The 27,330-nt window shown below is 42.2% G+C and overlaps 1 protein-coding gene across 4 annotated transcripts in view; it reads left to right on the top strand.

Moving 5' to 3' along the window:
• Positions 1-27,330, top strand: part of evla (Enah/Vasp-like a) — a 39,072-nt gene that overhangs the window by 7,094 nt on the left and 4,648 nt on the right. For 2 of the 4 annotated variants that reach the window (XM_019348725.2, XM_019348724.2), the window contains exons 2-5: positions 14,867-15,035; positions 17,601-17,781; positions 23,718-23,775; positions 25,298-25,353. In XM_019348725.2, coding sequence (XP_019204270.1) covers positions 14,867-15,035; positions 17,601-17,781; positions 23,718-23,775; positions 25,298-25,353 — 464 coding nt within the window. Of the gene's footprint in view, positions 1-1,315; positions 1,747-14,866; positions 15,036-17,600; positions 17,782-23,717; positions 23,776-25,297; positions 25,354-26,242; positions 27,180-27,330 lie in introns of those variants that run through there. The other 2 variants (XM_019348726.2, XM_019348723.2) reach the window with 2 other exon arrangements.

The raw sequence follows: 27,330 nt of genomic DNA, 5'->3' as shown, positions 1-27,330 counted from the left end.
AATGAATAATAATAATGATAATAAATATAAAATATATATAATAATAATAAATCTTTTAAAGTAAATATTGCTTTGCTGTGGCATACATTTATTGGAATAATAGCACCTTATGATCACTGTGAATGTGTTATTTTTCTTCTTTCTTTCTAAGCAACAATGTGACAAGTGAAAGCGATGGGATCACGTACCCGCCTGGCCTTCATGTTTGATTTTCGATGCGCTCACTTTCCCTGCAGCAGTTTAGCTCTTTCCTATTATCAATTTATAAATGTTAGTGAGCAGGCAGCGTCTCCTCCTCTGGGCACAACAGAGCCTCGTCTGCCACAGATCAAGCTTGTTAACATTTACCCGTCCGGCCACAGAAACGTCCTGCGGTCCAGCTGGGCCATCTGAGCCGCACACGAGCCGAGAGTAATTTCGCTTGGCATGGCCGTTACCCCTGAATAACAAATCGCTGTTGATCGTGACCCCAGTTTAACCGATGACAACGTGACACAGAGTGCCCTGTCACGCATCTCGGTGGTGTGACTCTGTCGTTTGGGTTGTTTGCTCTCTGAGCGGCATATGATGTCAGCCGTTAGAGCCGAGTGCATGTGAACCAGAGAGGTCGAAGGGTAATACTCTGTCATCTTAACACTGGACTGCTATGTGGATTTGTGTATGAGAGCTTGAGAGGGAGATCGTTTATTTGTAGCCTGCAGGACAGCACATAGTGGACAGGGTCCTTTGCCAGAATCAAACCGGGAACGTTCTCTACCTCTGGTTTTATTACATCTGGATCGAATACTGCCGCTCCGCTCAACAATAACACCGATGCCTTCCAAAATGCCCCCACCTGCCTTTGCTGTCTCACCCAGGGAATCTAAACCAGACTGAGTGTTAGCTTGTGAGTTATTCAATAGCTTTTAATGGACATTTAGCACATACACATGCATGCACGCACACACATGCACACACCACCTCCAGTTAATGTGCGTGCCCCGCGAGTGTTCATCCACTGCATCTGTCCTCAGAGGTGGAGGACATCCCAGTCAATAGTAGCTGACCGCAGTATAGACCACTGGTTGTTAATTCAGGCTCGGCTTATTTGGGTGGCTATGGCAACAGCAGGCTGGAGTCAGGAGGAGGGGCGGGTGGAGATAACAGCAGGACCCCCCCCTTTCATACAGTCAGTAAACTGTAGTGTGTGTTTGGATTTGGGAGGGGAGGGGGGGTGCTGCTGGTTGAGACGGATATGAGGTAATCTCCCTTGGGTTTTCAGTACAACAATAGCGCAGAGGTTCAGTGACAATCGCACACTCACAATCGTGTGTTAGGGATCGCTGGCTGGTCAGTGACTTCATCTCTGCCAGTCTGTCTGTCAGTCATCTCCTTTGTTCCTGGATGGAGGGGCCATCCGTCTGGATGTGAATGCAGCACTGCGAGAACTCGTAACCGTGGGAACGTTCTAAATCTCATTTTCGCTTCTAAGTGGATGATTTTAGTTACTCGTGCAGCTGTTGCTCTTGTGCGTAATTTGTCGCAGGCTTTCAGGAGAGGATTAAAACGCTTTTAATAAGTTAGAGTTTAAATGTAGCGCAGCAGCACAGGAGGGAGTTTGTGTTATAGAGTGACGCTTCTGCTGCTGCTGCTTTGGTTTGTTTTCCTGTTGACCAGCATGGACATACACCGGTTGCAAGCGCTGCGTTACTGCCTTCCTCAGAGTGTCAGTGACTCGGGATTGTTTTACAGCCACATCGCTGCCAGGTTTGTGCTGACACTTTGTTTGACGCCTGTCTGATCATTTCTACTTCCAGTAAGTAAGTCAGTGAGGATGAAGGATGAAGATAGGAAGGAAGATGAAGGAAGGATATCAAAGATGAGATAAAAACAGTTTGGGATGAGTAAAAAAAGTCTGATTGTTTAGTCGATGTGGTTTGATTATCGTCCACAAAGAAAGCGCTGTAATATTCCAGCAGCACAGACGGACAAATCTTTTCCTGCTGTATTTTAATCAGAGCTGAAATACTAATCTGTCATCTTAATCTGGCCTCAGCAAACTGACACAGAATGGAGGCTATTTTGGATTAGTTATTGTGTGCATGGAGAATTTGAACTTTGCCACAAAGGTGGAATGAATCAGCTCTCTGTTTTTATGTTAAAAGTGCACAAAAGTGTGCAAAGTTTTGACTCTGATGTGTTTTGATGACTGTTCGCCTGATTGCAGCATTCCCATCAAAGCCAGAGATGCTGCCAGAAAGATGCGGCTCAGCGTGTGCACGTGATGCTACGCCGAGCATCTTCTTTATTCTAAACACGCTGCAGCTTCACACGGAGCATCTCTGAATAGCAGAGCTCTGTAAGGGCTCTATACATGTTTAATTCACACACGTGTTAAAGACTGCTCAGCTTCCGGCTAGAAAGGCAGCCTTTCAGGCCAGTGCACTTCTCCTTCCCCCTCTCTCTCTCTCTCTCTCTCTCCTGAACGATGAAAGATTGAGGGAAGACATGGAAAAAGAGAGGAGAGGGATATTTGGTCGCTGCTGATGTCCCAAATGAGAGCGGTAGGATCAAACAGCTCTGCTGGCTGCCTTGTTATCACGAGGGAGAAGAAGAACCAAAGGGGGAGGGTGGGGGTGTGAAAATAAAGGACAATGAGGATTTTATGACGAGATGTGCAGCCGCTGCTTAAAACTGATCTCTCGTCTAATACATGCAACTCCTGTTGTGTCTGCTGCAACACTGAACACTGAAAATGCATAGGGTATTGCAAGCAATGTTAACTTTTTAATTAAAAATGGGCATTTCATACAAAAATACTGTTTCATATTCACTCTAAACTGCTCTTCGGAAATCGTCCCCCGACTCCAAACTGCTCTCAGATGGCCGTGCATCCTCGTGGTAGATTTATGGCCCCTTATTTTTGACAGACATCGTCATTATTGGCTTTTCGTCTTTCATTTGGTTTGAAATTAAGATTTATTTGGGGGTATTTTAGCTTTTATTGGTGGTTGGGACAGTGAAGCAGATAGGAAAGGAGGGGGAAACAACATGTAGGAAAAGCCTGGGGTGGAATCAAACTCATGTACCACAGCGGCCTTGTGCCACCTACCTAAGCCAGCCAACCAACCGACCAATTATTCTTATAATTAAATGACTCCTCAAGTATTTTAAAATCATTTTATTTATATGACCTGTAGAGGTTATCCATTTAAACCTAAACCTGACTGAACAGGGAGAGAAGTGGCAGTGATAGGGGCAGAAACACAGACTGATCAAGGACACCAAGTACACAAAATATACAACAATTAGATATCAAGTGTAACTAGAAAGTGCATTTTCTGAAGAAACTGCAGTGTGAATGCTTGAATCTGAATGTATGCACTGAAATGAATTAATTGCTGAATTTTGAGTTAAAAATAAAAATGTTGAATGAGCTGGAAAATACAGAGTTTTTAACCTGAAAACAAAAGTGCAGAACTTTTGAAAGCTGATGTTCACACAGAAGAAGTTGGAAAATAGCTGAAAAGTTTTTAAATTAAAATTTGGAAAACCTAAGAAATGAGAACAGAAAATTTAGAGTCAGAAAACATCTGAATGAATATTAAAAGTTCATATTCTTTGAATCACTGGATGACTAGAATGTGATCCCTCCACTTGGATCCACAGAGTTTAAAAAGTTTAAATCTCTGAGCTTTGAAAAACACTGTGTTGTAAAGAGAACAACGATGGCTTCGTTTTGAGGGTAAAATGATGGCTGTAGACCAAACACTGTGGACACAGCAGCAGTTGAAAGAGAAGTGTTTAAGATGAATCTTGGCACAGTGAGAGACAGAGCTCGTTAGGCAGGCAGGTGTGAGCCTGGTTGCTATAGTGACTGCACCCATTGGCTCCATACACACGCACACAGACATGCACCTCACTTTTGCTGCTTAAAATGAACAGAAAAGTCAGGTCGAAACAAATCGCTCCCAAATGAAAAGTACAGGTCCTATTGATGAAATTCTTTCACCGTGAGCGGCAGCAATGTCCAGTCTACCTAATTCTCAGTTTTCATGCCTGTGGAGTTTATTATATGGACGTGGTGACAGTGTAAAAACACCATGCTCTTCTGATTTTCAAAGGAACTTTCTGAGCCATTTTAACATTAGAGTCTATGGAGGACTTGGAGGGAGGAGTCTGTGCTTTGGTGACATTTATGAAAGAACCATAACACCTAGTACAATAGTAAACACATTGGATGAAAGAGGACAGCGATGGCTACGTTTTGAGGGTAAAATCATACCTGTAGAGCAAACGTTGCGGACACAGCAGCAGTTTTAAAAAATATTTTAAGATTATTTTTTTTTGCTCCTCTCACTCTAGCAGTTGAGCTGTCTCACTCTAGCCCCAACATTCCGTCCCATACACACCCATTATAAACTCTGAAACGGGTGAAAAAACATCATGAAACTTAAACTGGAACTGAAGAAAAAGTATAATAGATATTGAAAAGATAAATACAAGTTGAATAGTTGAATGTCTTGTCTTCGTTTTAAAGTTTGAATGGTGGCTCTACGTCAATGTATGTGGAAGTAGATACAGTTTAAAAATGAGTAAGTTGAATGAGGATTTGAAGGGTCTCCCCATTGAAATACATGGGAAATTTTTGTTGAAAAAAGTTGAATAAAATTAAAAATATAAATGTTATAAATGAGAAAAGTAGAAGCAGTCATGTCCAAAAGAAGAGGAATCTAATGGTGTTTGAATGGTTTTTCTAAGTTGAACGGTTTTGAAGGAGTTAGATGCCAAAAAACGTACGGAATATATAATAATAATAAAGATTAGAAGAACAATACTGTGAATGCTTTTACAAGCATTCACACTAATAAGCAAACATGGGCCTGACTGATCACTGTTTATGTTTTATATGGCTCTGAATGAAAAGGATTGTGCTGCAGAAGGATTCAAACAACTGAACCTTTTCCACAGAACAACTGGGGCATTTGGCTAAGAACATAAGCACATTAATGCAGTTTGCATTAATGCCATTAAGACCACATCACTCTGCTCTCTCTGATTTAGGCTTAGTTGCATTTTGCAATATTGCGAAGTTTTCGTATATGAGTGGGGCGGGGTCAGATAAACACCCTGTGATCTAGTAAAAGTGAGGCACAATGTGGACAACATGAAAAAAGGAGATTTAAAGAGCTAAACAGCATGTGGGCGGGGCTCCAGGGCTCACATATTAAGGATATCTGCTCTCACTGACATCATACAGAGACAAGAGTGAAAAAAGTAATGTCTGATACAGAGTGTTTAGAGCAGTCAGCTTCTGACTCGTAGGCATTATTTGTACACTTACCCTCATTTTTTAAAAAACTTTTTCCATATTTGATATAATCTTCCATTATTATGAGAGTAAATCTGTGACAGACATTAAAGAAAAGCAGAAACGGTCCCTTTAAGAGTCAGATTTGGCATGCTTGGCAAAATGCAGACAGCAAAAAGACTGTAATTATAACTCTGTGAGTGTGTGTCACTCTTATTTATTTTTAATGACTGTGCTCCATATAGTTTAGTAGCAGTGTTAGGTTACACGCGGCAGTTACTACAACCCCTGCAATCTGGCCCCTACCTCGTGTCTCACTGCATCCTTTAAACGGACTAAGTGTGTATAGCTTGCCGGGTTACCAGTGACCCAGCTTCACACTGTGTGTGAGCCACAGTGAGCTTGTGCTGTTTTTAGTTCCCCGGGCCTCCTTCCCTGCCTGTGCCTGTGAACACTACTTTCCCCCATGGAGCAGATTAGAGGTCTTGTACGAGAGTTAAGCCCGGGTTAATTTAGATTTAAGGCTGCAGTGAGGTAATGATCTGCCCGCTATGCTCTGTCTCTAATCCAGACAGACCTCTTCCTTCTGTCAGCCAGACCCCTTCACCCACTTAAACACACACACACAAAGAGAGAGTGGCATCCCTTCTCTAAATGTATGGCTTTGCCCTGCTCTGAAGCCACGGGGCTGTAATCCTCATTGTGAGCATAATAATAACACCAAACTGGATCCTTACTTTACAACCAACCTCTCTGTCCCTGTTTCTGTTGCCTTAAACCGGCCCTTCACTAAAAATATCTGTTACCATGTAATGGTGTATGTACACTATGGGTACCATAATATACTGTGTGTGGGTGTATAATTATGTATTTTGCTTCCTGTTTGGAAAAAAGGGGCAGCACCTCACATCACATCAGAAGACTGACTGCCTCACCCTTAACGAGAAGAGACTAAGAACCGAGCTGGATTTCTGGCTACTGTGTATGTTGTTAGTGGGTTATGTCTCTCCTTGTAGTTACAGTTAATAATGTTTCAATGGAAACTTTTACAGCAGTGGTTGAACTGTTGGTTGTTTGACTTCCTGACCTTCCCTACAGCCAAATTTCCAATATGGGAGCAAATTCCTCTGCAGGAATGAAACATTTCTCACTTGAGGCTACTAATGTTTATTTCCCAAACATCTCCCTGACACTGACTGTATTTCTTTATTAGCTACAGCACCAACAAGGGATGCATAAAGCTGTGTAATTATCACTTCTGCTGCACTGGAAGCCTCTCTGGGTGCTTTCTTCTCTCTCGACTGGCTTTCGTTGTGCGGGAGGTTATGGTGGGTTTTTGTTTTTTTAGGCTACTTAATTAGCGTGAAATGAAACTCATTAGTTGGATAGATTAAGCTGTATTTGTGGCACCTCCAAGTTGCAGTGAATGATAACTGATGTGACGGTTGACAGAGTAATTACTTGAGATTTATGGTGACATGAAAGGCTGGGGAAAGCAGAGGTGCTGAAAAAGGCCTCGAGCATGATAACATGGCATGTATCTTTTTTTGGTCTCCCTGGTTCCCCTTATAGTTAATTAATTTTAGATAAAGGTTCTCCCATATTATTAAAAATGGCCAACGTTTCAAATAGTAACCTCTATTGTACAAAACCTCCGGCTTCAGAAGGCTGAAAAACACAAGTTTTTCTCCTCTTATCTTTATGATGTCACTGAGAACTGATATTCATAATTTTGTCTTATTAGGCATGTTGCTCTGTAGCCCGCCCAGCCACTGTTTAAACCGTCTGTTCGTGAGTGGAAGCCAATGACGAGAAAGTTGACTAAAGGGATATGTGCTAGAAATAAATATGAAATATGAACTGTGGTTCATATATAAAAATATACAGTAGGGAGCTGTACATTTTTATAGTAGATTACTGTTTTTTTCCCCCTGCCAACAACAGAACTAATTGGATGGAAATGTTTAAGCAAAAGTCATTAATTCAGAAGTGTTGTCATGGTTACTGCAGTCATTTGAGTTTTGCTGTGATTGTTGTGGACGTGTGATGTGGTTCCCTCTGATTGCGCGCCTAAAAATAGTGTTATAGTTTAGCTAAAAATGGGCCACCGTGAACCAGAGTTCAACTTAGAGTAGTTGTTACTATGAGCAGTACAAGGGAGTAGGAGAAGAAATGCATGGCACCAGGATGAGGACATAGTCATATTTTATAGTTATAAAGTGGTGACAGTGAGATAAAAATATTATATTATATTCTTATATTCTAAACATGAACATTTTTTACTGTAAGACACAGATTTGTAATTTAACATGGAAATTTCTTGCAGTGCAATGTTATTCCAGGTAAATTTAAAGGGAAAACTAACCTTCACTAACCTCTTTTCCTGTCATAGATTTGTCATGCATTTGTATCAACAGATCTCTGCTGACGGTCTATTTCTGTGACGCTTTAGTGTCCTTTGATAGTGTTTTTGACATCTAGTTTTCACAGAAACAAAGGCCTAACAATCCGATCCACGGTCATGAGCCGGCCGTGCAGGGTCGTGCTCAATGACTCATCAGTTGTTCAGATCCGTTCGGGTGCCTTCCACTGTGAACCAGCAGGATGAAACAATTACCCCAGATACAAAAGCTAATTGCCATGATAACAGAAGCCCTGCCCCCCGGGTGCTACCCAAAGAGGACGCCTCATGCACCCCACCACAACCCACTCGCATCCCTGCCAAGGAAACACTAAATACAGCCAGTGATCTAATCTTTAATCTGCCAAACCTCACAGAAATATGAAACTTCTGTTTCTAATATGTCTCGACCCCTAATGTATGCGCTTAGTATTTTCTGGTCGTGATCAGTTTGAGGAGTCATTTCTGAAAATAACTGATCTCTGAGGGGAAACACTCAAATTGTATAATATAGGATTTGTGCGGAGGAGGGTGGGGTGAGGCGGGCACATATGTCTAACCATGTGTGCAGGGAAGTGCTTTGCTTAATTCAGAAGCCTGGGAATGTGGCCTCATTTTTACCGCTCGACTATGAGGCTTTATTTGACATGAGGAAGCCTTCAGTGCAGCAGAAGCCTTCATAGCTTTCTCTGTTCTTCTTTTTTTTTCAATCACTGCCACTGTTCTCTTCTGCTTCTTAGATTTTTCTTCTCACCCCACTCGGGCTGCCTTTGGGATGAATTTATTATTCAGCTTCAGCCTACTTATTCCAGAAAAAACAAGGTGCTCAGATGGGATCTATTGGGGAAATCGCATCCACTTTTTCCAGGAAAGAACTGGAATATTTGGAGTACTTTTTTCCTCTGCACCAATACAAATACACTGGCCACTTTATTAGTTACAACTAGGAAGTCCTGGATTGGACTGCCGCTTGCCTTCAGAACTGCGTCAGTTCTTTATGGCATAGATTCAACAGTTACTGGAAACATTTCTCAGAGATGCTGGTCCATATTTTGCACACAGTTGCTGCTGATTTGTTGGCTGCACATTCATGATCCAATCTCCTGTTCGACCACATCCCAAAGATGGTCTGTTGGATTGAGATCTGGTGGCTATGGAGGCCTTAAAGTGTCATCATCATTTGTGACTTCCAATTGTAAGCAGCCATTGATACAAAGAAGGATGAATCCATGCTTTCATGTTGTTTACACCAAATTCTGACGCTGCTATCTGAGTGCTCCAGCAGAAATTGAGACTCATCAGTCCAGGCAACATTTTCCAGTATTCCGTTGTCCAGTCAAACCAGCATACAAATTGTAGCCTCGCTTTCCTGTTCTTTCTGACAGGAGTAGCACCTGGTGTGGTCTTCTGCTGCTATAGTGCTCCTATGTGAGAGATGCTCTTCTGCATACCTACTACTTACTATTGCCTTCCTATCAGACCAAAGTAGTCTGGCCACTCTCTTTTGATTTTTGCCCAGAGAACTGTGGATATTTTGTCTTTTTTTTAGGCGATTGGTCAAAAGGTTGTGCAAACATATCAGCAGATCAGCAGTTTTTGAAATACTCACTAGCACGTCTGGCCCCAACACTTACCTAAATCACCTTTCTTCCACATTCCGATGTTTAGTTTGAACTTCAGCAGCAGGTCATTTTCACATGTCTACACACCTAAATGCTTTGAGTTCCTGCCATGTGATTGGCTGATTAGATATTTGCGTTAACAAGCAGTTCAACAGGTGGACCCAGTTTAGAGGCTATTGATTGCATATTAAATAAAAAATGACTGTACGGGCCTATAGAACTGCTTTCTGCTGAATGCAGGTCTCATTAGCCTGTCAATATAATGTAAAAAAACATATGTATTTCTTTTTTTATTCATGAGATGAATTATGCACTTTAAAGATATAAGATGTAGTCAATAAAGAACATAAGAGTGGCCTGGAGTCTGAAACTGCCCAAATGATCAATGCACTATAGTTCATGCAAGCTTTCTGCACCTTGATGAAATCGCTTTCATCAGCCATAATCAATACTTTTAATTTAACATGCATGTAAAAGGTCACTTGTAATGATGAGGCCATAGTGAAATATTACCTTACTCTGCAGGTCCTCTGAGCTCTACACAGCTCAACGATTTCTGTCTTTTACATTTTAACATGGCACATAAATAAAGTGCAGATGTGACATTTTAAAAAGCAGACTGCTATATAAACAAAAAAGTCTGCTGCAGCCATAATGTATGTCACAGAAATGTGCCAAAAAAATCAGTCTTTCACAGAAGAACTTTCTGGTCTATGTGGGCTGTCTCAGTTGCATAAAATGAGCCTGGCTCCTGCGTTATAACTTGCTACTGCCAGCCCAATTGCAATTATTCACGCAGTTTTTTAAGCTACTCTTGGTATTGTTCAGTCGCTTTTCCCTTTAGTAATGCTGAGGGATCCTGTAGAAATGTATACATCACATGTTACATTTCAACATTCATGGGCGAATGAATGATTCAAGATGTGAATTAATGATTTTTCTTCTTGTAGTCTGCCTGAATCTCATTATCAATCTCTTTGCCGAGAGATTTTTAGCTCATCCAGTCAAAGGACCGGTGATACACCTTACACTGTTTCTTATATATCAATATTTCCTTAAACTATTAACATGTAAGTTATTCTTTCGCTTAGCTTAGCTTTATTATCACACCTGTAAAGTGTCCACCTATTTTCAGCTACTTGTATCTGCAGTCTTATTCATTCGGTCACTACCCACAGCTCGGGGCCATAAATGGGGGTGGTAGGCCTGTTCAAAAATAGTGTTAACAATTGCTTTAGTATAAACCTCAATATTCTGCTGTCGTCTGTACAACCTTGAACATCAGTTTGATTCAGCACGTTAATTTTAATGTCACTGATTTTGATATTTAGTCATAGCTGACCTTTTTCAGATTATGCCATATCGCCTTTCGTCACAAACACATAGTCACAGCCTCTCCTGCGTGTCATCTCTCACTCAGTCATCTTTGTTTTCTGCCTGAAAATCAACTGGTTCACATTCTTTTTCAAGGTGAGCTATCATTCTAATTTACAGATTTGTATTTTTATTCTTAGACTACTTATTTTTATTACGCTGGGCCTTAATTCACCTCAGTTCATCTACTGTCCTCTCCTCCTCCCACTTCAAGCTCACTTTCTTCTGACTGGATGCCTCCTGTTAACAGAAGGCCTAAACAACAACCTAAACAATCATATTAAAGATATCGCCTCGGTTTCACATCATGCGGATCCTTAACTAGAAATACAAACTGCCTGAAAACAAGCGCTTAGAGAGGTTTGAAGCCTCAGCTTTCAGTTCACAGGCATCATTAGCACAGTTTGCATTTTTGAGCATTTTTAATATGAGCATCTACTATCGGTCATGCTCTACCTATTTTCCTTTCTCTCTTTGTTCCTTGCCATATGATCTAGAGTCCACCACCCCTAAATAGTAGATCACACACAGTAGCATTTAGCACACTATCAGAAGTGGTGAGAGCTCCTGTGTTATGGTCCTAATTCACACTTTTATACTCCTATAGTCCTCCTGTTTTTCCCTTTTTTTACTTTATATCACATGATGTGTTGATTGAGTAACACGCTATGTCTAAGGATCAACTAGACAAGACGGACTTTTTTTTTTTTTAGCTTGTTGAGGAGAACTGAAACCATCCAACCTCTGGCACAAACTGCTCCAGAAATAGGGTCTGTTTTTGTAAGAAGATCCATCCCAGAGATGCAGCCGCCTCTCTCTTCCCCGCCCTGATTTTCCCCACTGAGACTGTGGTGGTCTGTCAGGTCTCTGAAGTGGAGAGAAGTGTCTGTTATGTGATTAGAGGGTCTGTTAAACATATTTAGAGGCTGTTTGTACTGGTCCCGCATCGTTATGCATTCAGAAAAGCTTCTCTAGATTATAAGTTGGTTTTAACTCTAAGCTTAGCTAAGCAGAAACAATGTATTTGTATCTATTTTAAAAGCCAAGGAATGTGGAGGTTAAGGATGAATCATACCTATCAAATACACAGATCAACCTGCCCAATACTGTACGGCCCTCATCGTGCCACCAAAACAGCTCTGACCCATCAGGTCATAAACACGGGAGCCTTTTGGTCCACTTGGTTGTCGGTTAAGTCTTCAGTATTTTCAACACATGCTTGATCAGATTTGGATTGTGGGAGTTTGGGTGTTTTCATTCCTAAATAACATTCACTCAGATGCCAGGACTCCTGATTTTTCCAGCATATCATTACAGTGCAATGGCATGATCGGTGTTATTCAGGGTCTTTAATTTTGTCTGATAAAACTTGCAATTCTTTCCTGCAGTGGATTGCTTTGTGTTTCAGATTTGTGCTATTTTGGGGGGAATTCATATTTCCGTCTGCCCGCCTGAATTTCCTGTTTCATTTGGAAGTTCCTGTTTGTCCCCAGACGGAGATTTTTTTATTGTGTAACCATTTTCCAGGCATCAGCGCTCACTTTTGTCTTACTTTTTACTCACACATGGTGATGTTGCTGCTGGTTAGCTCAACAGCAGCTGTGCAGTGGGGAGAGATGGATACTTGACAGAGGGAGGGAGGTTGTAACCGTGGGATCTGTCAAGCGAGTTTTAAAGTCTCCTCCCTTAGGAGTGCTGCGATGTGCTGCTCACTTTGTTCAGACATTTTTACCCAAAAATGATGCACTCGACACAGCTGTCATGTGTCAGAGCGGTGCTTTTATTTTGACGTTCCTAGATAAGTGGTTTCGAAGGGATTGGAAAATATTTTGACAGCAGGTTATTTTACAGCACTAATAACATTTCTTATTTTACAACTTCTTTATCAGAAAACATCACTTCCTTGTCTGACTTACATTTTCTGAATAATGTAGGAATTTACTGCATGGGTGAATCCAATAGAAAATGCTGCTATCGCATCATCGCTGACTTTTTTGTGAGGCTGTTAAAACAACCACAAGGGAACCAGAGAGCAGCTGATTGCAGGAAAGTAAGAGGAAGCCGGCTGAGACCAAACATGTTAGTGCTGCACCGGGGGGTCTCTCAGGTGTCACGCTGTCTTCCTCCTGCAGAGCAGCACGTTGAAGGAAAGGATGTCAGAGAAGGGTCTCATATGTTGGCATTTCAGCGCTGATGTCCTCGGAGCCTTGGCAGCAAATCGCGGCTCCTAATAAATTCTGTGCAAACCAACCTTCTTTTCACATCTCCTTAGCTGTCTGTTATTTTTATTGATCATTTAATTTTAGTAAATTGTTCTGTCTGTAACAAGGTGGCACTTAATAAGTTCAGTGGCACTTTTAAATGTTCTCTCTGCAATTTTACATGTATTTTTTGTCTTTTCAGTCATTTGAAAGTCTCAGTTGACTATATTCATATTGAATTATATATTCTATATTAAAACCGTATTCAAACTGTAAACCTAAAAGCAGCTACAGTTTGTTCATTGATCCATTTTTGAGAGGACAAATGGGACCGGCACGCCCTGAATAATTCACAGCCTTTAATTGTGCAAGCAGAAGAGAGCAGCTGTGTCAGCTGCTGAGAACCTTGACATTATTGCCAATTGATCCACTTGCCAACCAAAGGACGAGAGGACATAACCTGTATATAAAAGATGGACACAACAGAACAACACACTAAATATCTATTCTAACAGAGAAAAGGTCATACAGTAGGAACCGCTCCTTAAAGCATACCATGCCCTTTTTGTTGTGTGTGTTCTTCTAAATGAAGCCATAATTTACCAAATGAACTTTATATTTCATTTAGTTGAAATGAACAATTGAGATGGAAAACTGATGTTTGCTCAGGTCATAAATCAAGTGAGAAATAGGGTCATTTTCCCGTAGACTTATGTACAGTCTTGATTTCTTTTATAGCTATAGTCGCCCCTATACAGGATGAAGGCGTCACTTTTCAGTCCCAGGTGAAATGAGAGGCCTCTTATAAATATAGTCTATGGTACCTCCCTGTGAAATATGAGGGTTTGCTGATTTCCTATATTGTTAAAGCTGGAATGAATTTTGTGATTTGTAATCTGTTTCTGAATACTTTTGCCAGCTAATTCACACCTTCAGTGTGGAAAGTTTTGTTATGCTCTATGTTATTTTTCACAAACTGTTGCAGAGTTTAAGGCAATGTGCACACCCCCAGCGCTTTGTTCGTTTTCTTTCTCCGGCCCTCACACCTTCAGGATGCTAATGTGTCTAACATCCAGAGAGTGTCGGTCCCTGAGGTGCTGAAAGTGGAAATTACAGGAACTTGAAGTTGTCACCTGTTCTTTTCCTCGCCACCTGCTCACATGTGCTTCCACGCTGTGGCTTTAGCAGCATGAGTTCACTTTTAGGAGCGCGTGCTGCTAAAGTCACGGTGGTTGCCACACACAAAACACCGAGTTAAACTTTTACAAAGCTGCGTCCGCTGTAACTGATAATTTTGTGATGTGACTTGTGTAAGCCACATCAGTCAGTGGCCAAATGCATCTCTACACTGAAGTAATTTCTTTGCAGCTCTGTGGTTGTGAACACGGTTATTTAATGCTCACTGGTAGCCGCGTGTCCTCTGACTTTTCATTAGCTTCTTACCAAGGGAGCCTCTAGCTGGCAACATGTGTGCCGATCAAACACATGTTTTTAACACAGTGTGTCATTACCCAGCCCGCCACACACACTCACACACACACACCCTTCTGCTCCGATGCCTCTGTTTTTTTGTTTTGTTTTTTTATGAAACTGCACCACAGTAAAGGCCACAGGGGAAAGGGGAATTTTCCAGAGTTTAGTTTTAGTTTGAGGTCTTGTTTATAGATTTTAAAAACAGCAACTCGTCCTTCACTCAGCACATGCACGGCACATATATAAGCTGTCAGATTCCTACAGTGGCAAAATGTTCCTCCTTAAGTGGTGACTGAAGAAAGGTGTGGCTCGCCAGTCCCAGTGGCCCTCGGCTCACCAGAAAATTACACACTGAATCTGTTTCACTGGTTTTATTTTATTGACTGCCGTCATATTTGCTTTTAAGGTCAACGCTGACAGTATAAAGAGTGAAATGAAGCACTTTTTCTATGATGTTCACCAAACCTTCTGATCTTGTGTTCCCTCTCCTCTTCTTCTAAACCAGTGAACAGAGTATCTGCCAGGCGCGGGCCTCTGTGATGGTCTACGATGATGCCAGTAAGAAATGGGTGCCCATCAAGCCTGGGCAACAGGGCTTCAGCCGAATCAACATCTACCACAATACTGCCAACAACACCTTCAGAGTGGTGGGCGTTAAACTGCAGGACCAGCAGGTGAGAGTCACAAGCAACCAGCAGTGCACGTCTCATGACGAGGGGATGTTTTGCTGGATAGTGTTAGTGACAATTCAGTATAAATACAATTGTATTGATTTTTCTATTTCTATTTAAGGTTGTAGTTTACTATTATTTTTATAGTTTACAGTATCACTAAAACAGAGAGGATTTCCAATTATACACTCACCAGCAACTTTATTAGGTACACTCCAGTCCTGGAGACTGTGCGATGCAAGAAGAAGCCAGTTCGAGATGTTGCCCCAGTTTCCTTTTGTTAGCTGGCCTTAGTGGCACCTGGTGTGGATGCTGTAGAACATCTGCTTCAAGCATCAAAATGCTGGACATTCAGAGATGGTCTTCTGCACTGATACTAACTGATTGTAACAAGTAGTTATTTGAGTTTCTGTTGCCAACCATCAACTCAAAGCCGCCTGGTCATTATCCTCTGACGTCTGGCATCAATAACTAAACTGCTGCTCACTGGATATTTTTGTCTTTTTGGACCAATCTGAAATTCCAGCAGATGAACAGTTTCTGAAATACTCAGTCCATCTGACACCAGACATCATGTCACATTGAAAATCACTTAAGCCAAATTTTTCCTTCATTCTGATGCTCGATTTCAACTTCAGCAGGTCGTCTCGACCATGTCTACATGTCTAAATCCATTCAGTTGCTGCCATGAAACACTGCTGATATTCATGACTGGATGTGTGTTTTCACTCTTCTTTTAATAGTTCTTTAGTTTTATATGGTTCAGACTGCTGATTTAGTTTATCTTCATGCAGTTGTTATTGTGTCATACGCATGCAGCTCAGTTGTCATAAGATAATAGCTCATGGTTTATAGATTTCAGAAAATGTAATCCCTCTTTTGCTCTGCACGTGGACCAGTTTAATGGCATGCAAGTAAAGCCTGCTGAGGCACAGCTGCTCAGAACTCAGACTACAAATAAACTATAAACCAGGAAGCTTCAGCTGCAAAAAAAATCTTCCTTGCTCACAGAGTCTGCATGTTCATGTTCATCATAAAGATGCAATTAAATGGTTTTTATTAGATTATTAATAAGAACAATCAATAAATCATTGCTACAGAATTAAGGTCTACATAGTAAATACCATACTAAACCCTCTCTTATAAACACGTTTGTTCCTTTTTTAGAGTCGTTAAGCCTGCAAGAATATTTATACCTAACATTTATTAAGTAGGGTTTTTTTTAAAAAACATTTCGCTAAGGCCGTGTATCTTCAGTATCATATGTATTTTCAGTAGTATCTTAATTTAATTTATAAGCTTTTCCCTGTAAGCTTGCTTTTCTGTAGTTTGACCACAAGTGTGCAGTAGAGAGTGAAATACAACATGCTCTGAACAGGGACAGGCAGCTTGTTCATCATCTGTCATTTGATCTGGAGTAAAATGCACAAGATACTTGATCTTGTTAAAGGCACTCAGATTATTATCAGGCAGTTTAAAATCAGGAATTCTTCAGTTCTTTAGATAGATGATGTTTTGGGGATTGTGCTGCACACTTTACACAGAATATGCAGTAAGGAGCTGCTGCTGGGTGCATTCAGCATCACTGAAGAGGAAGAAGTCCTTCTAGAAGGACTTTGTTTAATGCTTTCAGTTTACTCAGACAGATCATCACTAAAATGATTTAAAAGAAGAAAATGTGGACAAAATAAATATCATTGATCCCCCAAATGAGACAAAAACAACCTGAAATCTTTAACAAACAAGTTTTTACTTCTGTATTTGTTTATAGTTTCCTTAGAGAGAAAAGTCAGAGCCAAAAACTGTGACATTAATAAAACCATTTAATCTACGCAGCCAAATTCCTGCTAAACATTTCAGAATATGCCTCATCATCTGATGAACAGCTAACATTGAGTCTGATGGCTGTCGATCATGTTGTTACTAAAACAAATAACAAAGACAGGAGCTGTGTTCATAGGATGTTCATCATAAGAGGTTTTATTGCTGTTGCTATAACTACAGTTATAACTTTTTTCCAAGTACTTATATCTTGCACAATTAAGGTTCATTGCCTGGGTCTACCTGCTATGAACTTTAGCATAATAATCAAAAATATAGCTATTCCAGCTAGGATGAACTTCTTTATAATGTTAGCAGAGCTTACTGCCTTCATTAAAAGCAGGTAGACATGTATTTATTTAAGGATTTTTCTGGACAGCTCATATATATGTTCAGCATGTTACTGGCTAATATTATGCTCATCAGGTATGCAAGTAATCCCTGTGAGCACAGCAGCCTCATCCACTGTCTGTTGAAAGGAGGGTTCCCCTAAATGAGCAGCAAATATAGCTTTTTCAGCCAGGATGAACTGAAAGCTCAGTATAAGATAAATAAATTGAACTCTGAGTCTTGTAAAAGTATGTCAGGGGAGTCATTAATAAAACATACGGACGTGGTAATTAGAATAATAGATCTCTGTTAACAATAATAAATTCTAACCTTGGCAGAACTAATTGGCAAACACTGAGTTCTGGTCTTAGATGATCACATTCACGTACACCGATTCTTTTCTTTCTTCCAACAAAGGTGGTGATCAACTATTCCATAGTGAAGGGCCTGAAGTACAATCAGGCCACCCCGACCTTCCATCAGTGGCGTGATGCCCGGCAGGTCTACGGGCTGAACTTCGCCAGTAAGGAGGAGGCGACCACCTTCTCCAACGCCATGCTGTTCGCCCTCAACGTCCTCAGCTCACCTGACGGCGGAGGTGAGCATTCTTCAGCACATGTTCTTGATCACTGTTGCTCTTATTTCTAGCTATTTAAGCATTCACTCCGTTACCTTTTTATCATTCAGATTTCTCATTAAAAACAGGCATTCTGGTTTTGTGTTTCCTGGCAGGCTGAGGACATTTTCCGAATGCTTGATTCAAATTAAATCGTTCCTCTCTCCGCAGTGAAACGGGAGATGAAAGCTTCTGAGCTGTTAGCTGTTGGTGTTGGAGAACTTTAATGTTTTAAGTGGAACTTCAGGAGGATTTTGGGTCGTACTTCAGTCAGCTGTCTTTAGTTGTTCATCTGTGATAAATTTACATCTATTTTTATCTGAAAAGAATGTCAGGTTATTGCAATGAAATGATCCAGGTTGTTTTCAGCTTGTTTCCATTACCTGGATGATCTTCAGTGTGGGTACTTGCTCATTCGGGGAAAGATTTGCACAGACGGCATGAGCTGGTTTAAGATACGATACATGAAAATAACAAGCAAACATGTGTGGCTGATAATAAAGCAGCTACACCCTCAGAGGTTTAACTGCTATGCTAAGCTCTACTACACCCTGTTGGTTAAATTTATGTACTGCAGGTACACGCTCAACGCTAAGCCAAACAGCAGGCATGAATTGAGTCCCTGGATTTATATTTTTTATTATACCTATTTGTGCACTGAACCATTCCAGAGATTTAAGGATCCAGATCCGGTTTCTGTTCTGGCTCCAACAAAATGTATTGCTTTGAGTTGGGCCAAGCATGACTTCGGGTTTAATGCAGATCCATCCTTGACCTTTTGAGAGACAAATAAAAATATGTAGAAAAGAAAACAGAAAAAAATGATCACATGATCTCCTCAGCAGAGGTAAAAATAACAACATGAACGGGCTGTTGGTGGCTGCCTGAAATTTGAGATTTTTCTATGGTTTTTTTTTTTTTAGAAAATGACAAAAAAAAGATGTGCTGCAGAGAATCAGGATATTTTAGTTCTTTGTACGGCTAACTGAATAAATTCAGTTTAGGCCTGAACTGAATTTGACGCTAACCTCACACCTATCTCTGGTTTACTAAATAGCTCCTGAGTATCTCTGGTTACAAGCTACTTATAAGCTCTGTGTGTGTGTGTGTCTGTGTGTGTCTGTGCATAGATACTGTGGAGATACTGAGAGAGAATATCTGTGAGTGTTTAACTGCGGTGTCATCCCATCCCATCCTTGTGACCCACCCCCCATTGGTGGCTAAAATATCTCATAGGGAGCCTAAATGTCGTACCCCGTCATGCTCATGTGGCAGCTCTCCTTTTTTTGGGTGCATTTCGATGTGGGATCATGGGCCTCAACATGCAAGGCATTTCTGCTCCTGGGACACATATCTGTTCCTACTCGACAACGCTGTTTGTGCTAAGCTTCCACGCTGACACTCCAGTGTCACGCAGTACTGATCGCTGGTAGGCTGTGGAAAGTTTCCCACCATGATCACTCCAGAGGTTTCACCTGGAGTCCTCAGGCAGGTTTCTTCAGCCATCATCATCCTCAGTAAGTGCCATACATGCATGACTGATTAAATCATCCAGCAGTTATTGATCGTCTGAGACTGTTGAAAACATGGAGGGAAGTTAAATATTCACCATTTCCTTTGATAGGAATCGTTTGGTTATGATGGTAATTGTGCATTGTGTTCCCCTCAGTGGTGAAATGTATGCACTTTGGTCTAATATTGAGCAACTTCAGCTTTGTTTCAGTGTTTCTGTTTTTACATCCTTGTACTTCCTCTACATTACATTCCATGTTAAACATCCAACACATTCAGTTCAATTCATTTTCAGCTCTTTCTTTGTCTGCCATTTGTTAGATTCCTCACTCTGCACTTCTCTAAATAACCTTCTGAGACTCACAGGTGTGTCCAGTGTTTCACATGAAAGGAAATTTCAAAATACAGATTTCCAGCTAATCATTGTCAGAACCCTAGATTTGTCTTGTTGCCCTTTGAAGGGCTGCTGTGAACCTGCACTAAGTTACTACACTCAAGAAAAAGTTGCCTTTAAAGCGGGTTACACATTGACCAGGTACACCGATAAAATGCTACATTTACTTGAGTAGTGTTTTTATTGCAGGGCTTTTAGTTGATCTATCAGCACTTTGTCTTTTAAGCAAACAAAAAGAATTATGGGTACACTCAGTTAAATTGCAGAGATTTATATCTGTTCAGTTAGGAAGGAAAAAAAACATTGTGAATCTTTTTGGCCTGCTCTGGTGCAAATGAAAGGAACAGCAAAAGAGAATGGTTTATCCACTGACCAATGCTCTCTCTTTATCATGCCTCACTGATTTTTATCTAGTCTTGCTTTTTGTTTGTGACCTTGTCACTGCTGGTAGCATCAGACCTGCAACCCATTTAGGTGGCAGGGGCTTCCTACCAGCCCTCTGCTCCAGGATGGCTGCTAGGAAGGCTTGCTGTGTCTCCCAGCACAGTCTCGAGAGTGTGAAGTAGATCCCATTATATGAGGAGAGCCGGGCAGGGCTGTAGAGTGGACAGCACCGGGTTATGAGCACATTTAAAAGATGTGGGGGCCCTGTGTCACCCCCATGGAGTTCGATTAGGGCAGTTTGGTGAGAAATCTGCACATAGCCTGATGCAGGTCATTTATTAGGGTTCTGGCAGTGATCCTCCTCTCACAAAGAAGCAGATACAGGTCCTGCTGCTGCATTGATACCCTTCTCTGGCCTTGTCCAGCTCACCTTGTGCACCAGACTGATTTTTGGTATCTCTCTCACACTCTTGAGACTGTCCTAGGAGACACAGCAGACCTTCCTGTGACAGCATCCTGGAGCAGGTGGATTATCGGTACCACATGAATGGGCTGCAGGTACTGTCAGGAGGATTAAAGAGAGAGCAATGGTCTGTGTCTACCACCTGTAAAACATTCACCTTTTTCGGGGTCTTCTTGTTGCTTTCTCTTCAGTGCACCTACTCTCACTTTCATTTGCACCGAAAGCAGGTGAATGGGTTCACAATGGTTAGTGTTTCCTAACTAAGCATACTGCTTTGACTGAATTTCTGTCATATTGTGATTATCAAGTGTTCTCTTAAGCTTGTTTTCTGAGCAGTGCATTTAAGGAGCTACTTTACATCACTGGTTGTAGCTTAACGGCCAGACTGCTGACGATCTGTCCAGACACTCACAGTCTGTGATTACAAGCAGTAAAAAGTATCATACATTTGCACTGTCAGCCATAATGAGGTCTACCTGAGTTGTTGCACACATCGGGAAAGGAGAAGCAGAATCTCATTACACTGATGAATTCATGGTAGTTCCTACTTGAGTAAATGAGGCAGGTTATCTAAACCGACAGCTTAGCGGAAAGTACAAATCAGAATCATATTTACATAATACTTTGAGTAATTTATTTGTGATGGTGATAGAAAGCATTGTGTATCCATCTGCCTGTTTTTGTCACCTCGTGGCTACGTCTATGGTAGCTGTTGTTTGTAATGTGTTATCTGTGTGTGTGTGTGTGTGTGTGTGTGTGTGTTAATGGAAGGAAGGGGGAGGAAGAGCTGCTTCTTTGTTTTTTATCATCACATTAAAACAGCCATCACATCAAATGTACACACAGTCAGTGAGCTCCTAAGCTCCAGTAAAATGTCTACAAGCCTGATCAGGTCCCCTCCTCCCCCGGGGCTTCATGTTCTTCCTTTGCCCTCACCATGACAACAGGAAGAAGCGTATACGATGCTTCGTGTCAACAGCAGATATACAAACAAACCCACATTTACACATATTCATGGACACACAAACAGCACAGCGCAGGCTGACGAGTGTCTCTTTACCATCTGCGACATTACTATTTGTCGAAGGGTTGTGAAGTCTTCATATTGTGTTAATTGGCTTGTGTTTCACGATTGAGTCCCTGAAGTATCACTTTAAAAGTAATACATGCTGTAGATGTGCATGAAGGAAAGTTAACTCTGTGCTCATATCGGGATCCTGATAATCTGAATTACTTATCATAGTTTTAATTTACCTCGAAATATGTTCCTCTTAGTTTTAGTAATTAAAACTGAAAAGATTTTGAAACCTTAAAAAATAAGTCCTATGCAATATTTAAAGCCTGTGAGGGTTTTTTCTTCCATCAGCTTCCATCATATACTGTATGTTCTAACACGAGAGCCTAGCAGAATTGGAGAGTTTCTAAATTCTGTTTGTGAGCTAATTTCTTATTATTCAACTGTGTCGACTCTTTCAAAGAGAGCAAAATGGTTTCTTTGCTTTTAATTCTCTCTGTATATTTACTAAACCCTCTGAATGTTTGCTAGATTTAAGGTGAAGCTTTACTGCAGGGCGGATAATTACCACGAGATAACAAGCTGAATTTATGGGAGCGTCAAAGACACATTCAAGGCTTCTGTCGCTTCTGTCTTCTGTGCGTATGGTTAAAGCTAAAGAACCGTTAAAAGAATCGAAAACCAAACCGTTTTCGATTTGTCAGCATGAATTATAGCTTGTGGTAACTGACAAGTGAGCCCTGGATATAAATTTCTTTCTCGGCATTGCGCCCGAGTATTCTCACTGTACCGGTTCAACAGGTACACCTGTTCAACTGCTCGTTAAAGCAGAAATTTAGTCAGCATTATGTCATGCAGGAGAAGGACGTTGTAAAGAGAAAATATTGAGTGAGCAGCAGTGACCAGAACAGGCTGTGTTGTTGCCAGAGGTCAGAGGAGAATGGCCAGACTGCTTTGACCTATTAAGAAGGCTAAAGTAACTCAAATATCCACTTGTTACAACCAAAGTATGCAGAAGATTCTGAATGCACAACACCTCGAAGCAGACAGGCTACAGCAGCCCACTCCCATCAGCTAAGAGCAGAAAAGTGAGGCTACAATTTGGACGGAAGGTTGGAAAACTGTTGTCTGGTCTGATGAGTCTTGATTTCTGTTGGAGGATTCAGGTGGTGCGGTCAGAAATTGAGTAAACAACATGAAAACATGGCTCCATCCTGCCTCGTAATAATGGTTCAGGCTGCTGCTGCTGATGTAACGGTGTAGTGGAAATGATCCAGACTTAGCGTCTCAAACTGCGACTGTGCCCAGTGTTGACTGCCCCCATCACCCCGCCTGCTGCCCCACATCCTCCAGACGCAGCGAACGGAAATATCACCCGTCGGTGATCTTGATGTCACGGTGGGCGTTGAAGTTTAATGACTGGTATTCTGGTGATATGTGATAAGCGCTCCCCCCCGTTAATAGCTGCTCCAGAATGAGGCGCTGACTCCTTTGCTCTGTCTGTAGTTGGTCAACAAGCAAAAGTGCTAAACTGAGATGATCATGTGGCTGATGTTGATTATTCAACACTAGCTGTTAACAAGTTTAACCATGCTAAATACCCGCAATTAGATATGTTTTACTAAATGAATTTTGCTGTTTTGTACTTTATGCAGTAATTTTTAGATTTTTCTGTCACATTCCCCGAGTTTCTGCTTGTTCCACTTGTTTCAGTTCCTCTTGTGTTTCACAGTTGAAATTTCTGTGGCTGGCAACTTGTTCAGCAATTATAAACAGCTTGCAGGCCTCCAGGGCAGTGCCTCACATGATGCTGTTGCTATCTGTTTATTCAGCTTCTCTCCCTGACTACACTACTTAGACTGTTTTCTATCATTTGAGTCCTTTTTTACGTGGTTTGTCTCAATATGAAAATAACTCCCTGTTGAACTCTGAAATGTTGAACATTTTTGAAGCTGTCTGCTTTTTTTTTCTGTCTGTGCGGTCACAAACAAGTGTTTGGTATCTGGTGCTATAAGGGGTGATCATCAGCACAAAGGGGAAAGTGTTGGAGATGAGTAAAACAGTAATAAGGGCTTACGTGTACGCGCATAGAGGCTGATTATTTCTGTGGTTTAATTGCTTTTTTTTCCCTCTTATTTTGTGTCTTTCAGGCCCAGTCGTGCAGCGCCAAAATGGGCCCTCCTCAGACGAAAACGAAGCACAGAGGAGGTAAATTTTTACAATGAGAGCATGAGCAGAAATAGCGTAAAACATGTAAAGCTAGTGCAGGTGGAAGACTTTACAGAACAGTAAGCTAGTCTGTAGATCCAAAACTCGCTAGTTAATGTTAAATGTGTAAGTATTAAATGGGACCTATTATGCTTTTTCTTATTTTCTGTCATATTTTTATACCGTTACAGTGGTGCATGCTCATTATTGAGCCAATGATTCAAATAATCCAGTCAGCATGCACAGGTAATCCCTTTGGGCCTGCGAGGCTTAAGAGTGCTGTAGACACTCTTTGATCTGAATGATGTCACTAACAGCAAACATGTCAGGCATTGGCTGTAAATACAGAAGCCATCCTTCGTATTTTACAACCTCCTGTTTACGAATCAGAAGAAAGTTGGTTTCAAGGATGAGGGATGGGAGCTAAAGCTAGGTTAGGATGATATCTGGGCACCTGCTGGGGAAGGTGTTCTGGCCATGTCCTAACAAGAAGAAGGACCTGGGATAGACTCAGGACACGGTGGAGTGATTATGTTTCTTGGCATGGCCTGGGAACGCCTGTGTTGCCACGGATATGCTGGTGGCAGTGGCTGGGCTAGACGGAGGTCTGGGCTCTTCTATTTAGGCTGCTGCCCCGCATCCTGGCCGCAGATAAGATGTAGATAATGGATAGGGGATGATAAATGCCTAGTCTAGGACAAACAATGGATCATTTTGAATCATGAAGAGTTTCTCTAGCAGAGTGTAAGAATAAAAATGGAGGTAGCTTCCAGGTCAAGAAAATAAAATCAATGTGGAAGTGTCTGAAACCTGCATTCTAACTGAAGGCCACCAGATGGCGATAGCTGTGGTTGCAAGAAGATTTGCGCTCCAGTAGAAGTCTATGGGAGAATAGTTTTCTGACTTGACCTCAGTAAACACTTTCCTGCTGAGTTTATGGGCTTAGTCACTCATTGTGGGTCATATTGAATAAAAACTGAAGTGTGTTTTCCAAATCTTGGTCATAGTAGGATTCAAAACGGAGGATTATCTTATTGACAACTGGTTAGCCAATGGTAAATGGCCTGTATTTGTATAGTGCTTTTACTAGTCCCTAAGGACCCCAAAGCGCTTTACACAACCAGTCATCCAACCATTCACACACTGGTGACGGCAAGCTACATTGTAGCCACAGCCACCCTGGGGTGCACTGACAGAGGCGACACAATGACCGAGACTGTCCAAGCCAGGGCTCGAACCGGCAACCTTCCGATTACAAGGCGAACTCCCAACTCTTGAGCCACGATCGCCCCGTTAGCCAATGAGCAAACTGTTTACAATGAGACCTTTAGAAATGATTGGATGATGTCACGGTAGATGCGTCTGCTTGTTATACCATCTGTGATTTGAAATTAGCATAACAGGTCCCTGTTAAAACGATCAGTAGTGTTTTTAACAGAGATGCAGTCAAAGCTACACATTAGGCTGATTTATTGCCGCAAACTGCAGCTTTTGAGAGCAGTGAAATCCTTGCACTTGATAGGATGATGGAGCAACATCAGATGCACAAGGAGAGGGAGCGACGGACGTCAGGATCAGGTGAGGTTTAGACAAACACACCCACACCCTCATTTATAAACATGCACTCTTTCTGACACTCGCGCTCACACTGACACACAAACAGGCTGCTCTGGAGACCAAAATGAATGGAAGGGTTCGTATTCACCTAGCTACACAAACATTTTAGACAAAAAAAAGTCTACTCCGGCTGTCAGTAAACAAACTGTTTGCCCCGCTTTTTGCGTTTTTGGTTTTTTTTGTTTTTTCCATTAAATGATGGACGTTATCGCCATTTAGTCAGGCAAAGCACACTTTATTTTCCCAGAGCAAACAAGTGATTTCATCGTTAATACATAGCAGAGATTCCATGCAAGCAGGTCCTGGAGGTAAATAGGCTTCCCCAGTGTGGTTTGTGTTAGTGTTTCCCGCCCTAGTTTCAACCACGACTCCCCAGTCTGTATGCCCTTATGCTTTTTTGAACCCATGCACACATATAAATGTTCAAGTCTGCCTTTTAAATACCCATACAGACTTAAACATCCTCCTTTTGTCCCTGCCGCCACCGGCAGTATCAGTGCTCCCCTGTCCCTGCAACATGCTCTACTGTCATCTCTTTCTTCCAGCTACTGTTGGGGGGGGGAAATGCCATATGCTTTCCGATCATGGCTCAGTCATGTTGCATTCTGCTGCTTGTTCTTTTTTACGATATTTTGATTCTTTCTTATTTGCTATTGGCTTCTGTTTTTTGGACTGCTCCTGATTTTCTCATCATTACTTGCTTGGTTGCTCAGTTGGTTGCTTTTCATTCTTCTCACGTTTATCTCTTTTCTGTTTTCCTTTGTTTGTTGCCCTCCTTCGTCTGCATCTCCTCCTCCTCCTCCTCTCTCTCTCTCTCCTCTCTCTGTCTTTCTCTCTCTGCCCGTCACAGTCGTTTCCACTCTCCAATATAAAGTGTCCACCCCTCCCATCCACCCAGACACTCCTCCCGAGTACAGACATTACAGAGCTAGCACACTGCCACCCTCCTACGTCCGCGTGGCATCCTCCTCTCCTCCCACCTCCGCCTCCATGTCTCCCTCTCAGGAGAAGGAGGCGGGGGCCGCTAGGGACAAGGCCCAGCTCTCCTCCCAGCTCTCCACCTCGCTCGCATCAGCCTTTTCCCCAGTCCAGGCAGGAGTGACCACCCAGGGCCGACAGGTCCGTCAGATCCCCCTATCTCCACCCACCGCAGCCCGCCACCTTCACCTTCAACAGCAACAACAGCAACAAGACACCATGCTCCCCCCTAAACACGGCACCTGGTCTGCTTCACACATGCAGCAAATGTACGCCCAGTTCCCCCAGTCCTCGTCCCCCCCAGTAATGATGGCCATGCCAGTGAAGCAGGGTTTGCCCCGCAGCCGGTCCTCCCGGTGGCTCACCCCCTCCCACCTGTAAGCACTAGGATGAAGCCCCCACCTCTTGATCCCAATACCGTTACAGCCCCTCACCAATACCCTCAGCACCACCCCACCCTCACTCCAACGGCCAGCCAGACGATTCCTACTCCCCTCATTCTCAGCACCTGCCACTCACACCACAGTACTGCGAGGCCATCCCACTGCCCCCTCTCACAAGTCAGACACCCCCAGGCCCTCCCCCCAGCCACCAGCCCCAGTACCCATCCACTTTCCACCCACAGCAGCAGCAGCAACAACAACAACAGCAACAGCAGCAGCAGGTGTACCACCAGCAGGCCCAGCCCCCTACCACCACCACCACCACCACCTCTTCCTCCTCCTCCTCCTCGCCCCCTCTTACACTGCCATGTCTGACGGGGCTCGCCCAAGAAGACCCCCTCCCCTGTCCCCCAGCCAACCCCCATGACCAGCAGCAGTAAGTATGAGGAGGAGAGCGGAGGAGGTAGTCCCTCAGCAGAGGGATGTTACATGTTTACATAGTGTGTGTAAATAGTGTATGTGTATGTGTGTGTGTGTAGAATAGGCTGTTGAATGCACCACACCTGCACTGTTTGAC

This window comes from Oreochromis niloticus, linkage group LG19, assembly GCF_001858045.2.
Source record: "Oreochromis niloticus isolate F11D_XX linkage group LG19, O_niloticus_UMD_NMBU, whole genome shotgun sequence".
Taxonomy (NCBI): Eukaryota; Metazoa; Chordata; class Actinopteri; order Cichliformes; family Cichlidae; genus Oreochromis; species Oreochromis niloticus.
The sequence above is the reverse complement of the archived record's forward strand: the minus strand, read 5'-3'. Positions and strand labels throughout refer to the sequence as shown.